Source organism: Terrapene carolina, unplaced genomic scaffold, assembly GCF_002925995.2.
Source record: "Terrapene carolina triunguis isolate 2854851 unplaced genomic scaffold, T_m_triunguis-2.0 Scaffold96, whole genome shotgun sequence".
Taxonomy (NCBI): domain Eukaryota; kingdom Metazoa; phylum Chordata; order Testudines; family Emydidae; genus Terrapene; species Terrapene triunguis.
In genome coordinates this window covers 30,493,583-30,509,751 of record NW_020664447.1, presented here as the reverse complement: position 1 = coordinate 30,509,751, position 16,169 = coordinate 30,493,583, and the positions used below count along the sequence as shown (strand labels likewise).

At 54.0% G+C, this 16,169-nt stretch overlaps 1 protein-coding gene across 5 annotated transcripts in view; it reads left to right on the top strand.

Annotated features, from left to right (window-relative positions):
* ARHGAP1 (Rho GTPase activating protein 1) overlaps positions 1 to 12,049 on the top strand; it is a 34,346-nt gene extending 22,297 nt beyond the window's left edge. For all 5 annotated transcript variants that reach the window (XM_024214980.3, XM_024215009.3, XM_024215002.3 and 2 more), the window contains exons 5-13: positions 296 to 427; positions 1,001 to 1,087; positions 1,790 to 1,888; positions 2,754 to 2,861; positions 4,351 to 4,427; positions 5,896 to 5,973; positions 6,758 to 6,886; positions 7,257 to 7,360; positions 8,616 to 12,049. In XM_024214980.3, coding sequence (XP_024070748.2) covers positions 296 to 427; positions 1,001 to 1,087; positions 1,790 to 1,888; positions 2,754 to 2,861; positions 4,351 to 4,427; positions 5,896 to 5,973; positions 6,758 to 6,886; positions 7,257 to 7,360; positions 8,616 to 8,795 — 994 coding nt within the window. In that variant the 3' untranslated portion in view covers positions 8,796 to 12,049. The remainder of the gene's footprint in view (positions 1 to 295; positions 428 to 1,000; positions 1,088 to 1,789; positions 1,889 to 2,753; positions 2,862 to 4,350; positions 4,428 to 5,895; positions 5,974 to 6,757; positions 6,887 to 7,256; positions 7,361 to 8,615) is intronic.
* The last annotated feature ends 4,120 nt before the right edge of the window (positions 12,050 to 16,169 follow it).

Here is a 16,169-nt window from a genome sequence, read left to right as displayed (position 1 = left end):
GATCTGAGACAGTCCCTGAGCTTTGAGTCCTAGGGGGCAGATCTACAGACAGCAGCTGCTTTGGCTGGATATGTGCACTCTGTTACAATTGCCAACTAGGTGGGGACTGCACCCCACACATTCAGCCAACCCCCAGCCAGAAATTGATCTCCTGTATGCTCCTCTCCCAGGGCACAAGTGCCTCCGTTTCTGCAGTGTGGCAGAATTTTCCTTATGCCAACTGTGGCCAGTAGAGAGCAAGCTTATATACATGCCAATGCATGCTGCGAGCTCAGAAGTTCCTGTGTCTTCCCAGGTATCTTAAGTTCACACTGGACCAGTATGTGGAGAGTGACTACACATTGGTGTATCTGCACCATGGCCTCACCAGTGAGAACAAGCCGTCCCTGAGCTGGCTGCGGGATGCCTACCGGGAATTTGACCGCAAGTGAGTAGGTGTGGCCAATGGGAAAGGACTCCTGAGTTCTCTACCACAGTCTGACTCCCTGTGTGATCCTCTTTGGAGCTAAACATGTCCTAAGCAAGTCCTTTGCCCATCTGTAACCTGGGGATCATGATCCCTCCCACATCTCTACCTGCTGGGAGGTGGTGGGGATGAACTGATGTTTGTCAAATGCTATGAAGATAGGAAGTTCTATAGACAGAGTGAGGGGTACAAACCGCTCTTGCGGGAAGTTCTCTGGGTCAGTAGGGGGCTAGCAAAGGCAAGAGTCAGCGCAAGTGTCCAGGCCACGTGGCAGCTTGTCCCGTCATGGGGCAGTGCCTCATCAGTGGAGTCGTGGGGTGGCAAAGAGCAGGGGTTGAGGTTGCTGGGTGGCTCAGGGCTAGGAAATGAGGGGAATGGGGTTAACACAGGGGGCCCCAAAAAGGGGCACAGTGTGCTGAGGGTGTGGAGGGAGGGACTTAGAGCACCAGGGAGCCATTTGCAGGCTTGAGCTCATGGAGCTGCCCAGCTCCCCAGCCCAGGCAGAGCTCTCCCTCACTCGGCTTCCTTTGGCAGGTACAAGAAGAACATCAAAGCGCTGTACATCGTGCACCCAACAATGTTCATCAAGACTCTGCTGATTCTCTTCAAGCCTCTGATCAGGTAGGGGGCAGCAGAGGCTGGCTCAAGCTCCCTGGGTGCAGGGGGATGTGCAGCATTCCTCAGCAGGCCAGGAGGGGAGCACAGGCTCCTAGCTCCTCCTGTGCCTGCGCTGGTGACTCCTCCTGCATTAACCTCTCGGGGGATCTGCCTCCCATTATTCCTGAAAGATCCAGACAAAACGAGCCACTCTACTGGGGCCTGGGGAGCTCAGCCCCTGCAAAGGCACATGTCCCAGGCATTAGCACCAGGACAGAAGGGGAGGAGGAGAATGAAACCCAGAGGGGCACTATGTTCAGTGTGTCACCAATGAAACCGCAGCTCCATGGGCCACAATTGAGAAGAGGAGCGGTCTCCGGCCTGCTGCAGAGCCCAGGGAGGGGCAGTGCTGTGCTGTACAGAGCCCATCTTTGCCAGGCTTTGAGCCAGGCTGTGGAGGAGCCTTAGCATTGCCTCACTGAATGTGTGGGTTGAGAGAGAGCTGTGTTGTGTGGTACCCCTACTGCTGAACCTGTCCTGCCTCCAGCACTGCCAAGGCCCCTCAATTCTGCCCCGCAGGCCCCTTGATCTTCCAGTGCTGGGACCCCCAGAAAGCTCTGCTAACGCCCCCTCACTCGTGCTGCTCCTGCCCTGGACTCCCCCCCAGCTCTGCTGATGTTAGTCACTCCGGATCCCTCATGGAGCCGCTTGTCCTCTGTTTTGCAGTTTCAAGTTTGGACGGAAGATTTTTTATGCAAACTTCCTGAGTGAGCTGGAGGAGCATGTGAAGCTGGAGCAGCTGGGGATCCCAAGCCAGGTGTTAAAGTGAGAGCATGTGGTCTGCCTACCCACTTACCTACAGCTCCGTGAGAGGAGGGAAGATGCGGGGTGGGGAGACAGTGGCAAGGAGGAAGGAAGCAATGGGGAGGGGCCTTGTTTTGCTCCCAAGTGATGGTTCATCCAAGGTAGCAGTGCCAGGATGCCTCAGAGAGGGGGCTCTTCCTAGCACCCCTTTCTGCCTGTCTCCAGCATCAGTGCCTGGCTCAGGCCCACTTGGCCCCTTTGCTGCCTCTGTCTCTTCCGCCTCTTGGTCTCCTCTCAGGCAAGTGACTTTGCCCCTGGGCATCTCTCTGCTGTCCCTCCCTGTCTGCTGCTGCCTGTGCAGCCACTTTGCTCAATAGCTCAGTGGGGCCTTCTCGCTTCAGCTTTCCGCTGTGGCCTCCCAAAGGTGCTTCAACTGCACCTCCAGCCTGTTCGGATCCCTGTGGCTTTATCTCTCTCCTACACACATGCATGCGCACACCCACACCCCATCACCCCTCGTCTTCCAACAAACTTGCCCTGACTTCCTAGCTGCACGGTCCTTCGCCCTGTCTTTTCTCTGTCCATCCCAGCAAGCTCCTCTCTTTGTACAGATTCTTCCCCTCCCCCTCCCCCGGCTCTCTCTTCTCTGCTGGAGGCTGAGCCCTTTGGTCTTGCTGCCCCAGCACTCCTGAGCTACCTGTCCTTGGGGTCAGCAAGTACTAGGCTAGAGCTGTCTTTGGGGCAGTTCCCAGTGGATCAGCAGGGGCTGGGTTGATTGCGTCCACAAGGCAGTGGAGTGGGTGCCAGGTGTGAGATGGCAGGCACTGGTTGGTGGTCTCTGTGTGAGTTGGGCTGGTTCCCTACCAATCTGTCTCTCTCACTGCAGATATGACGAGTACCTGAAATCACTGCAGAAACCCTCTCAAGTGCCCCAGAAGCCGACCCCCCCACGCCCACCCCTGCCAAACCAGCAGTTTGGGGTCTCTCTGCAGCAGTGAGTATCTTGGAGTTGCGTTGCTTTGGCTGCTGGACCAGCTAATGCCAGGGACCTGTGTATAATGCAATAGTGCAGCTGCAGAAATGGCCTCAAAATTGCCCATTTCTTGAAATTGCTGCAGAATCTGAGTTGTCATTTAGAAAAACTCAGTTCTCTAGCCCAGATCCTGAGCTACTCTCTGCCCACCTCAAAATCTGGCCTGCCTGATTTCTGGGCTGGTCCTTGGTGTAAACTAGAGGCGCTTCAGGGCTTCTCTAACATGCTGACAGCTAACAACCCCCAAGGGGTTGTTTCAGTAACTGAGGATTCACTAGGGTGCCAGGACACCCCAGCTACATGCCTGTGTGCGTGGGGCTAGGAGTGGGAAGGGCTGGAGTATAAGCCATGATGGCACTTCTGTGCTATATGAGGATTCCTGGAGTTGTAGGATTCCTCAAGGGGTCAGCTGAAATGGCATTAGGCCTGTGTTGTTTTGCTGGAGCAGGGCAGAGGATCTGACCTTCAACTTTTTCCATAGCTTCGATGCTGTTTTAATAGAGGGATTCTCAGAGACATATCCCCTCCCATTCACCCTTGCCTCTGCTTCCCCACCCTTTCCTGGTCACATCACATCCCTGAGGTAGCTTCAGAATTACTGACATGGGAAAATGACATCAGGAAAGTATTTTTTAATGTATTTTTAGCTTTTAATGTAATTTGGCCACTGGAAATGAGGGGGAACCAGCTCCATGTGCTCTGGCAGTTCTTCCTGAGGCAGTTTGGGAAGCGATTTTCTAGCCCTTCTGGCTGCAGTGAAAGCCTTCCAAACGTGAGCTCAGTGTAACCAGCGCAGTGACTGCTGGCTGAGCTTGCAGGCATCCTGAACCGATCTCTCTGAGAGAGGTGACTTGGCCCATTCTTTGCAATGGGGGGTTGACTCTGAAGCCAAATGATGGTGATGTACATGTCAACGTTAGATATTACATTACTGATCATCTTAACGGAACCAGCCGGCATTTGTCATTGCGGGATGTAATGGCAGATGTTAGAGAGTAATACACAGCAGCTAGCTGCTGTCTAGGTGGATTCCTGTACTTCCCTCCCCTGCATTTAAACTCTCCTCCGTCCTTGCCTAAAGCGGAGAAAGAAAAAGGAGTTGCATCCCACAGAGCCACCTCAATTGTTTCCTGGCCTCTTCCCAGCAACCAAAGCCTCCAGCTTGGGCCCCTGACGCTGGCTGTAATGCAGTCACTGCTCCTCAACACAGACCAGCAGTAGGAGGCAGCATAACATATGTGTATTGTAGTATCAAAAACATGAGATGCTGCCCTGGTTGGACTGGGCTGGGGAGAGGGAGGGGGAGCAGGCTGAGGGACAGAGAGTGGGACAGGATTGGATGGGGAGAGGGATCCTGCAGAGGTCCCTGCTATGTACATATGTCAGATGTGATGAGTTGCATGTGGGGGAGAGGTAACTGGCATCCTCTAATCTTCTGTTCTCCCCACAGCCTAAGGGAGAAGAGCTCTGATCAGGCCCTAGTCCCGCTGGTGGTCAGGGAAACCATTGCCTATCTGCGGGAGCATGGTGAGTGCATAAATGAAACCCTCAACCCAACCCAGTACCATGCAGGTGCCTTCTCCTCCCCTTCCTAATGCCAATCAGATCTTTATGAAACAGAAGGAAAATGACCGTAGAACAATTTGGAGCCCAAATACGAGTGATTGAGCCAAGAAGAGAGATCCTGCCATGCCCTTCTTCCTGCACAGTGTCTGGGTGTGAAGTTCCCCTCTGGTATTATCTGGACTGATGATCTGCTAGGTCACTCCAATCCTTGACTCTGGGAGCCAGCCTTACCCTGCTCTGCTGTGAGAACCCCCACTCCTGGGCTGTTCACGCACAGCCTCTGGCATGTAAGCTGTTCTTTGGATTGTGCAGCCGACTGACACTAGCCAATATCTCCGGTCCCAGACACAACCCTAGGAACCTCCGTCTTGCAGTGTCCAGTTATGCCCGCTGGACGCTGCAAGCTTATATGAGTTCGTCAGTTTAACAAAGAAATTGATATGTATCAGGCTTGTTATCCCAAGGGGAGCATCTGACACACTTCAAACCAAACACACTGCTTCCAGCAGAATAAACAAACAGATTTATTAACTATAAAGATAGATTTTAAGTCAAAACATAAGTCAGATTTGGTCAAATGAAATAAAAGCAAAACGCATTATAAGCTGATCTTAACACTTTCAGTGCCCTTATAAACTTAGATGCTTCTCACCACAGGCTGGCTGGTTGCTCTTTGGCCAGGCTCTCCCCTTTGATCAGCGCTTCAGTCGCTTGTGTGGTGTCTGTAGATGTAGGTGGAAGAGAGAGAGAGCATGGCAAATGTCTCTCCCTTTTATCATGTCCTTTCTGCCCTCTTGGCATTACCCCCCACCCCTTCCAAGTCAGGTGAGCGTTACCTCGTCACAGTTCCAAACTCACCAAAGGAAGCGGGGGTGACTCCCTTGAGAGTCTAACAGATTCTTTTGTTGCTGCCTAGGCCAGTGTTCCTTGTTCCTGTGAGGCTGGGCTGGGTTTGTCCCATCCATGCCCTGATGAGGTGTGAAAACTGCCTCTCTGCTCTTGGAGAGTTTTTGCCTGGGCTTGCTTTAAGCCATGAGGATACATTTTCAGCCTCATAACTATATACATGAAATTATAACCTATAACATTACTGTAACAATTATTATAACATCACTATAACAACCGTGCTCAGTGCATCATGAGCCTTCCGAAGACACCCGACATGACAAACTTTGCATTGGATACCATACAATCGTTTTACAAGGATGAACATAGGGGTGCTGGGTGTTCCCCCAAGGTACAGAGCATCACACTGGGCATGGGCAGTGCTCTCTCCACAGCTGTGTGCAGAGGTTTCCTGTGCACATGGGAGAAGCTGGTGCTTTGACAGCCTTGCTGTGTGCTGTGGCTGGCTGGGAAGGGTCGGAAAGCTCCGGTGTGTGACAGGCCTGGTCTGAGCTCTCCCTTTCCTTCTGCTCTCTCTCCCCAGCTCTGACCAAAGAGGGGATTTTCCGGAGATCAGCTTCCACACAGATTGTCAAAGAGGTCCAACAAAAATACAACATGGGTAAGTGTCCCTCCTCGGAAGAACCTTGCATCATGACCCCTCCACTTCCCCCAACTCCCACCTCCAAGTTAGAGTTCTCTGATCCTCACCCGTCCTGACGCTCAGCCTCTGCTCCTCTGCACTGTTCCTGTTCTGGGGCTCTGCTCTCCTCAAGCTTCTGGCTCTGCACCCAGTGCTGGGGAATATGAGCTCCATGGAGCACTACACAGGAGTGTGTGGACAAGTACCTCTTTGGATCTAGGCTGGGATCCAACCAACTCATTCCACTGTCATCTGAAAGCCTGTTTGAACGCTGCGCTCCGTCCTGCTGGCCAAGAGGGACTGAACTTTGTACGCAATCTGCCAGAGGAATTGTGTTTGAGCAGTGCAAAGCGCGCACCCCCCATCCCTGTTTCAGGAGAGGCTCCCTGAGGAGGTTCCCCACCTGCTCCCTGAGGAGCCGCTTCTGTTTCCCAGGGCTGGGCATGCTACCTTCCCATTGCTGCCCTGTAGAGTGAGACCAAGACCAGAAAAGACCCCTGTTTGGGGTGATGAGCCTTGGGGACATTGGGCTGGAATTGGCAGAGCTGTTGCTTCTGTCTTCTGGGCAAGTAAGTTACCTGCATCTCAAGTGAGTCTGGCCCCATGCTCGTCCCCACGGAGCTTCTGCTTCAGAGCTGGGCTTTGACACCATGCTCTGCTCTGTTGATCTGGAGGGAGTCCAGCCCCTTGCCCCTCTCCCTTATGGAGTGTGCTCCTGCTCTGATAGATGGGCTCTGAGCCTGTGCCTGCTCTCTGTCCTCAGGGATACAGGTGGATTTCCAGCAATACGAGGACATTCACCTCGCTGCCGTGATCCTCAAGACGTTCCTGCGGGAGCTGCCAGAGCCCCTGCTCACCTTTAGTCTCTACAACCACGTTGTCAACTTCCAGAGTGAGTTGGGGGCAAGAGGGCGCAGGCAACCAAAGTCTGAACTCCCTGATGGCAGGGATCTCCTCCAGGCTACCCCAGACACACAGCTACGCCCCCTGATCCCAGGCTGTGGCTCTGGTGCCTTTCCAAGTAATCCGGGCAGCATGGATGAGCCCCCATTGCCAAGGGAGTCTGCATGGGATGGGGAAGAGAGGGAGTCCTGCTTGGGGTACCCGTGCATTGTGAGCTGGGCTCCTATCAGAGGAGCCTCCCAATGTGAGTCAGGGTTGCCCTATTGCCTGGTGGGAGCTGGAGGTTCCCCCCCTTCATTGCCTGGTGGGAGCTAGGGTCTTGCTCACTTACTTACGTGCCCCGTGTGTTTCCCTTTCAGACGTGGAGGAGTCGAATCGCGTGGATGTTGTTCGCAAAACCCTCCAGACCCTGCCCGAGGAAAACTACCAAGTGCTCTGTTTCCTGATGGCCTTCCTGGCAGAGGTTTGCTGCTCCACTTGGCTCTGAGGGGGTCTCCTCTTAGCTGACTACACCTGGGCCCAGCTCCGTTACTGCCCATTCCCTCCCTCCCCAACACACACGCTGCCCAGCTGAGAGGCAGCGCGGCTTGGGCCAGGAAACCACCCTTCTTTATCCCTCCATCCCCCTTCCCCAAGGGTTGGAACCGGCTCTGACTCGTCAGGCTCAGGTAGTTCCTCCCATTGGGGCGGGGGGCAGTGGGCAGGACGGCAGCTGAGACAGGGTGAAACTCCCATTAGTGCCGGTAAAGACCAAGAAACAGGTGTGCGGTGAGAACGGGATAGAAAATGAGCTCCAGATCCTGCCCTATTGGACTTGCAGGGAGCTTCCCACTGCTATGGAACTGCTCTACTGAGCCAAGTCTATCCCCAGCAAAAGGGTCAGAGACACTCAGCCCCCGAATGCTTTGGGCATGTTGGACGACAGCACCTCCAGGTCAAGGTGTCTCTGTGTGGCCTGGAGGATGAGATGCCAGCTGGTGCAGAATGTGGCAGGGTGTCACTTGCCATCTCAAAAGCCCTACAGGTGTTGGGCCCTATATATCACCCAAGCCGTCCCTCCCTGACAGTTCCTGGGGGCCAGGGCGGGACTCTGGACTCTATTCCCTGCCTTCCCCACCCCTTCCAGGCCTATCCGTCCCCTCCAGCTTTTCCAGGGTAGGGGAGGGTTGGGGTAATTTAGGGTCACGTCCACATTAATTTAGCTGATTATTTGGCGTGGGCTGGGAAATTGTTGAAGGGTGTTAGGTGCAAACTGAACAGCAGAGGGTGGTTAGAGCATAGGCCTGGGCTCATGGCTGCTGGAATCCTTCTCCTGCTCTGCCTTTGTCATCGTCTGTATTGCAGCGCCTCCTAGAGAGCCAGGCTCAGGGCCCAGCAAGAGACAAGATAGACAGTGTGAGAAAGGAAGAACTGTCATCCCCATTCACTGGTAGGGAACGGACACACAGAGACCAAGTGACTTGCCCAGGGTCCCACAGGTAGTCTGTGACGGAGCTGGGAATTTGAACCCAGGTCCCCTGAGGCCCAGTCAAGTGTCTTCATTGCAAGCCTGCCTCTCCGTCCCGGGGGCCCTGTACTGCTTCATGTGCCTCAATTTCACCCTCTAGGCTAGGCGCCTGAGCCCCCACCGTACGGTTGTGAGGCACCAGGTAGGGCAGAGTGCTGATGCTGTTGTGGCCGCTCTGAGTCATTAGGGGTCCTCTCTCCCTCCCATGCAGGTCTCCGCTCACAGCGACGTAAACAAGATGACGAACACCAACCTGGCCGTGGTTTTCGGCCCAAACCTGCTGTGGGATAAGGATGTAGCCATCACCCTCAAGGCCATCAACCCCATCAACACCTTTACCAAGTTCCTGCTGGACCACCAGGGGGAGCTGTTCCAGGACATGCAGGCCTGAGCCGGGGCCCGTCCACACTAGCACACTGTGCCCACCTTCCCCCTCCCTCTTCCTACCTTGTCGTGGAGCCATGGCCAGGAGCCTCCAGCACAGAGGGTCCATTGGAGCTGCAGGCGCTGAGCTGAGTGAGGGCTGTGGAGATGGTGTGGGAGTGAGTGAGCAGGCAACCATTTGCCAGAGGTGGGGGAGAGGAGCTGGTCTCCCCATTCCTGGGAGTGGAGTCTTGTCCCCATGGCCATTCTGTGCAGTTCATCCCTGGCCATACTGCTCTACTGGGGGCCGTTCCCTCCTTCCTTCCCCTCACGGGCTTCTTTCTGCCCTCCTCTCCTCCCCCCAGCAGCCCCTCTTCTGTGCAACGCCCCAAGATCCCAGCTCATTCCTCCTGCCTGCATCACCTGGGCAGGACTTGGCTCGAGTTGTGTGGCAGGAGGCTCCCTGTGCCAGCCTCTCCTCTCAGGAGCTGAGTGCAGTGTCCTGGCTCCCTGCCCCCACCCAGAGCAGATCAGGTAAGCCTTGTGCTTCAGGTGTTGGTGAGGACAGCACCAGCTGCTCCTGGGCTAACACCAACCCTGCCCTTGGCTCGCAGCAGGTGTGTGAAGGAGAAACTAACTCTCCGGGGGCTGGGCCATTGGGCCCTGCCAGAGACTCTGTGACTGAGGGGAGTTGGCTGAGCCCGCCCCTTGCTGACACTACTACCCTGGGGAGCTAGTAATGCCTCTCCATGGGGCGCTAGCACCCACTGCAGGTGCTGTTCACCTTCACTAGCAGGGCTGTGGTGGGCATGGGGTGTGTGGCGTGTGGTAGCCCATGACTACTCAGCTCTGGCTCTAATGGTCCCCTTGACTTTGTCCTCAGCTCTTGGTGGGAGGGTTTCACTCCAGACACGGCCTCAGTGGGCATGCGCTGCCTGGGGATGTGGGGTCCCCTTTGTAATGCTCTGTGATCAGTGAGCTTGTTGGAATCATGCAGGGGACAAGTGCCCTGGTGGCACTTGACTCCCCACTGCCAAACGCCATAATTGACACTTCCCTTCCTCATGGCTGCAGCACAGGGACACTCCTGGGTGCCCTGTTTGTCTGCTGGCCAGCCCCTGACCCCATCTGGTGAGTGGAATTTTTTCCAGCAAAAATGTAAGAATGTGGCCCAAAGGGAAGGGCCTGTGCACTGAGGCCAAACGTTAGCCAGTGTGCGAGGCCTGGATCGCAGGAACCTGCCCAGGTGCTGAGCTCTCGTGCCAAAGCCACTAGGGCAGAACTGTGCCATGCAGCATGCCCCTAGCCTTTCAGGGGAGCTGCTTTGATGCACCCCTTATGAACTAGGTGGGTAGGGAGGGAACTGGCTCTCTACAGGCCAGGCTCAGGAACAGAGCAGGCCAGATCCCCTTCTGAGGCAGTTGCACTGCAGTCACTGCCTCAGGGTTGATTTTAGTGTGGGGGGATCCCCTCTGCCACATGCTAAAGTAACAGGGAGCTAGCGTTTCCTGCATTGGCCTGTGAGAGAGGAGCTTCCACACTGGAGCGAGACTCTCCATTTCTAGCCTCACTCCCCAAGACCCATAATTCTTGTGCCCTGCTCCCCCAGGCCAGTCCTGGTCCCAGCCCCACCAGAGCAGTGGGGAAACATTGGGACCAAGCAGAGCTCGTTTTATAAAGTGGCAGTTGATCTGCTTTTAATAGGATTTTAACCTGCCCTAGAAACTGACCAAAGGCTGATACCCTGATTTAAAAATATGACAAACTGCTGATGAGCATCAACAACAGGAATGGGGTCTCCTCTGCGAGGCCCAGGAGCAGGGGCCCAGGATTGGCAAGAACTCTGTCAGTCCTGCAGTGCAGCCCAGGCCCAGCTCGGCAGCTCTAGCTATTGCCGATTGATTGACTGCTCTTGGGGTGAGATGGGCAAGTGGAGGAGCGGAGAATTCTGAGGAGGGCTGGAGAACAGGCTGTGCACAGCTTGGAGCCTCCCATCCCACCCCGGCTACTGAGTGAATCTCTCTCTGGGAGGTTGAAGGGCCCATGGTGGGGAGGGACCAGGCCTGGAGCTGGACGTGCTGCTGTGTGAGTTGAATTTCTGGGACATGAATGCCCTTTGCTGTGAATAAGTCCATAGTGAGGGTTTGGGTGGGTCACAGAGGGCTTCTAGTTCACCTTGACTTCTGCTAGATCCAGCATCGAGGATAGATCTGCCATGGAAGCTTCTTGGGAAAGCTGGAGGGACTCAGTGCTCCTATTGAGGTCAGGGGGTGGGGCAATGTAGGAAGAGCCCTACACTTGCCCCATGAGTTTTGTTAGGCCATGCTTAGTGGGACACTCTGGAAAGGGGTGTTGTCTGCGTGATCCCATATCACAGCTTCTGTCTCCCCACTCTAAAGGGAGCATCCCCTCCTGCATGTATTTCACAGTGAAGCTAAGCTGGGTTTGCTGACGTTATCCGGGCCACAGCTAAATGTTTGTTGGCCTAGATCTCCCCAGAGAAAAGGAAAAACCTGCTGGTCTCCTTGGGAACAACCAGAATCTTAAGGCCAGTAGCCCAGAACAGAAATTCCTCATGGGCTGGGGCACAAGGACCTGGCTGCAGGCTCAGCCGCTGCTCCCTGCAGTGAGTTCCAGCTGGGAGCACTGAATCCTGATCTGCCTGATGTTGAAAAAAGCAGGGCTGGGCAGCCCAGGGGCAGGGGCAGGCTGAGGCTGCACTTGGGGAAGGTATTTCCTTAGCCTCCCAGAGACACTTTAAAAAAAAAAATTCTATGTAGTTAAAACTCCTGAGTTTATGGGCTTTCCTACTGAGTGTAACGGGACCTGCTGCAAATCCCTGTGCTAGGGGATAACCCTGCTCCTGGGGCAGAGCCCTGCATAGGGAAGGGAGTGGACTTGGAGAAGTCTGTTGGTACTGCAGATGGTGGGAATGGGCTCGCATGGTCTTGGGAGCACTCCAGTGTAAATATTCCCATTCCTTTACCCACCCCCTGCCTGCTCCCCCAGCGCTGCCAAGAGGCACAGCAGCGCTGGCTACTTTGCTTCTGCAATTTATGCTTCGGGATGCCTTTCATGAAGATACTACTCTTGTGGCTTGTGTGTGAAGCTGTGGCCTGGGCCTGACTGCAGCCCTTGGCTTCCCACGCCGAGTGGCAGGTGGGCAACCGAGTCCACGTCTCTGCCAACTAACTCAGGACTGAATTGCCTTCCTAATCTGTCTGCCTCCTTGGGTGTACGGCTTGAGGCAGAGCTGGGAGGGAGGCAGCATGCAGGAGCGGCTAGAGGACCAACCTTGGCCCAAGAGACTAGGCTCTAGTCCTTGCTGCCTGTAAGAGGTGGTTGGTAGCATGTTAGGGACCCATGGTTACTCTGTGTATTTGTCTCCCATAATGTGTCTTACTCCTGGGTACAGCCGCCCAAGAGCCCCTTCCCCAGCGTGGCTTCCATATTAAATAGTGGCCACAGTGGCCCTTTGAGGATGACATGTTTTGTCTCCTCTCTGTGCCCTGCTCTGCAGCACCCAACTTCCCTCCTCTCCTCATTCCAGTGGTGTCTGAGCAGCCTGTGAGCGCACACTCCGCAACTGGCCCCAGCTGTCAGCCCTCTCTTTGTCTCTTCTGGAACCAGAGCCTTTGGGTGATGCAGATGAGGGCAAGGTCAATTTGATGCCTTATGGTAACCCCTCTGCTAACTCAGCAGAGACTTCTGAGGGCCAAACTAGCCCCTGGTTGCTCTTTCAAGCACTGGTGCTCTAGTGCAATTTACAGCTTTGCTTTTTGTTGCTGGTGTTCCCTGCCTTCTCTCCAGTTGATGTTCAGCAGGCACAGGGCTGGGGTTTTTACTGTGACATTAATTCACATCCATGTTTATTGACTTCTACACTGCACCGATCTTGTATTTCACAGTTTGCACTTTTTGTATTTCAATAAAAACCAAAACTCAGCCCCAGAGCATGGTGTATTTCTCTGAGCTGCAGCCTCTGGGGCTGATCTACAAGAGAAAGCAGAATGGCTGGTTACTCACCTAGCTACAACTGAGCAGGGGGCAGAGCTGTGCATGGTATATCCTCCTTGTGCCTCTCCATGGAGTGTACACACACTTATGGACAGCATCTCTTCCCAGACTCAATGGGCAGGAGCCATCTGCTAGGCCACTTGGTGCTAGATCCACAAAGGAGACTCAGGCACTGCACTGCAACACCTAACTTTAGGCACCCTACTGCCCCCTGAAATCCTGGTTAGGCGCCAGATTCCCTATGTTGTGCAGTGGGAGAGTTCGGTGCCTAAGAACAGGATTCACAAAAGCCAGAGGGCTGTGCAGAGAACTGCCTAAACTAGCCAGTAGGAATTATCAAGGAGAGAGATGGGGCCTCAAAAGGTAGTTATGTGCCTTCCTCCACTTGGGACTCAGAGCTGGGCCCCCTTTCCTGGTGACAGAGCTAATCGGGCTTAAGCACTCTTACCAAAAAAAAAAAGTGCTGCTGCAGCCCCCATTTATTCCAACAGCCCAGGGCTTAGAGCACTCCCTCCCTGCAGGCCTCCCGGACCTGAGCAGGAAGGGAAGGGGATTGGCTTTATAATCCAGCTGCACTTACTCAGAAGTTGGATTCTTTTCCCTTCTCACCTCAGTAGGGCCTAGCCTGTAAAGCGGAGGAGCTCAGGACAGTATGTGCCCAATTTGCCTAAAGTGAACTACGTGTGCTGCTGTCCTTGGAAGGGGGCGATTAAACAAGGGCTAGTGGAGGGATCTAGAAATACCCCATCTCATTCGCCATTTACAGATTCACCCCCTGTGCAGCACACCTTCCTGTTTGAATCGCCAGCCCCTTAGCATTTGGTGAGTCACAGCTTCACCACTGGCCCTCAGGTCCACTCCCTTTCTGGACAGGTACATCCCCCAAGCTAGAGAGGTCAGCTGACCGTGTGACCCAAGTTCACTTTGGATCCAGCCCTGAAAGGCCAGGACAGTAAGTTCTGTGCTTTTCACAGACACAATTTGCTATAAGCACAGAGGCTCCAGGGCCTGCCCCCATTTCAGGCTGGTTGAGAGTCAGCCCCTCCAGGCAGTGCTAGAAGGCAGAAGTGGCAACCGCACAGGAATCTTAATGACTGTCATGAGGGGTTGGTTACTAGCTACGCACACCAAGTTCTTCCCTTACCACTAAAGAACAGACCAGAACAGTGAGCACATGGACAGGGCGCTTCTACCACCTGTGTGGCTACTCTTTTGCTCCAGCGCTTAGTAACCAACCCCCCCAAACTGATCATTACGATTTCAGAGGGAAGGATCTTTGCTCCTAAGCTGGCAGGTCAGACGGGAGCTAGGACAGCAGCAAATTTATTAAAGCTAATGTTAAAATTATATAATATACAGGTTAAGAAAAGAGTGTCTGTGCATCTGGGTATAGTGCTTAGCTTATCAAAAGTTTGGTTTAAAAGTCAGAAGATACATATAGTGCATAATCTGAAACAACCCAAATTTAGGTGAATAAATTAGCAATACAATTTAGATTTTAGCATCCAAATATTGGGGTACACTCATGAAAAGTTATCTAGAGAGTTGGTTGTAGAAAGCAAATATAGCAATCAGTGTAAGTAGATTATCCCCCAGTAATTGAGCATGTAGGAGACCATGTCCCTCAGTAACTACAGTCCAGCGGAGAGGTATTTCAGATACTCTCCAGTTTTGCTTCTCAGCGGCGCTCCAGCTCCTTTCGTGGTACTGCCGATGTCTGGTGATGTGTTCCCTCGACCACCTGCTGGTGTCTGACATTACTACATGAATCCCCAAACCAGAGAAATACGAGCAAGGGGAAGAATCTTCTTAACAGCCCTCTTTGCTCAGTTCTTTGAGGGGAGTGAGACTTTCTGCACAGGGTAGGAACTGAGCACCTGGGAGGGTTTGGGATACGTGACGTGTCAGGGGCATGCAGCTGAAGTCTGGTGAATGGGCTCCTGAGGTGGTTGTCTGTGCTTCTTCACCCTCTGCTGCTTGAGCTGCCCTGGCCAGCCTATGGCAGCAGCTGTGTAGCCAGGCAGCGCACTGGCCAGGCTTAGGGACACAGTACAAAGGCACCTTTCTTGCAGGTGGCAACTCTGGCCTCCAGGGTCGATCTCAGGGCCAGCAGCAGTGGAGCAGGCCATGATGTAGAGCAGACCCCTGACCTGTAAGGGAAGGGGGGGATGGGGCTGAAGCAGTGTGTCACCTTCCCAACATGAGACGGCTACAAGGCCGACACTCTTATCCAGGGGACCTTTGGGTTATGCCCACTCAGTCCTCTCCCCTCTCCTTTAGCACTCTGCACGGGATAGAAAACCCCAGCCTTGGCCCTCCATAGGACGCAACCTCACAGTTGGCTGATACACGGGAGCTCATGATGAGCCTCTTGAAGGGCCTTAGGAATACAGCTCTTGTAAGGACTCGGAGGGGAACCCACCCTCCACACTCCTTGCACCTGTGGAAGGGGGCCTGACCTGCAGAGGGGGCGCTGTTCCACACACAACATCCTACATCTCTACTGCCCCCAGGAGCACTCACACCTGCTAACCTTGTCAAGGCTGCTGAAGGGATTGTACCCCTGGTATTTCCATTGATGTAGAAGGTAACTGTCCCCTCAGTGAGATTCAGGCCCCTCCTCCCCAAGAATCAGGAGGTAGCCGTGTTAGTCTGTATCTACAAAAACAACAAGGAGTCTGGTGGCACCTTAAAGACTCCCCAAGAACTGTCTTCTCCCAGAAAGGCTCCATGTAGGGCCAGCTGCACACTATACGCTAGCACAGCCCCTTGGAGGTGAGGCCCCAGTTCTTGTGAGCTGGCCTGGCAGCAAGACAGCAACATTTCATGCTCTTGTTACATTGCAGCCTGTCAATTGGAACACGACTTCCGGACCCGCTGGTGTTCAGGTCACTGGGTCTCCTGGGCAGAGTACGACAAACACTTATTACAGTACTGCGTAAGGGCCAACGAAGAGTAGGGGGCCCTTACAAACAGTCGTAGACAGTCTGTGCCCTGAAGCGCTCGCAATCAAAATACACTAGCCCATGGGGGAGGGGTAGAACACAAGCAGAGTGAGCAATATGATAGTAAACAGCATGCTAGATCCATGCCTATTTTGTGGGGTTTTTTTGGTGTGTATGTGTGTGTGGGGGAGGGAGGAAAAGAGGAAATCAGCTAACGTGGAAGGGATGGTGACACGGCTCAAGTCAGGTGTGGTGTGAATTCAAGGTGAGGAGATTGAGGGATGGGGAGGGAGGGTTGGAACAAACAGCCCCTCAGCACAAGGCAGGCAGGCAAAGTCCAGTCAGAACTGTAGAAAGTTCTGGGAACGTCCAAAGTTTCCTGCTGTGGCTGCTTCTGCCCCTACTAGCTGGAGGCTACATTGGTGGGGAAGAGGCAGCAC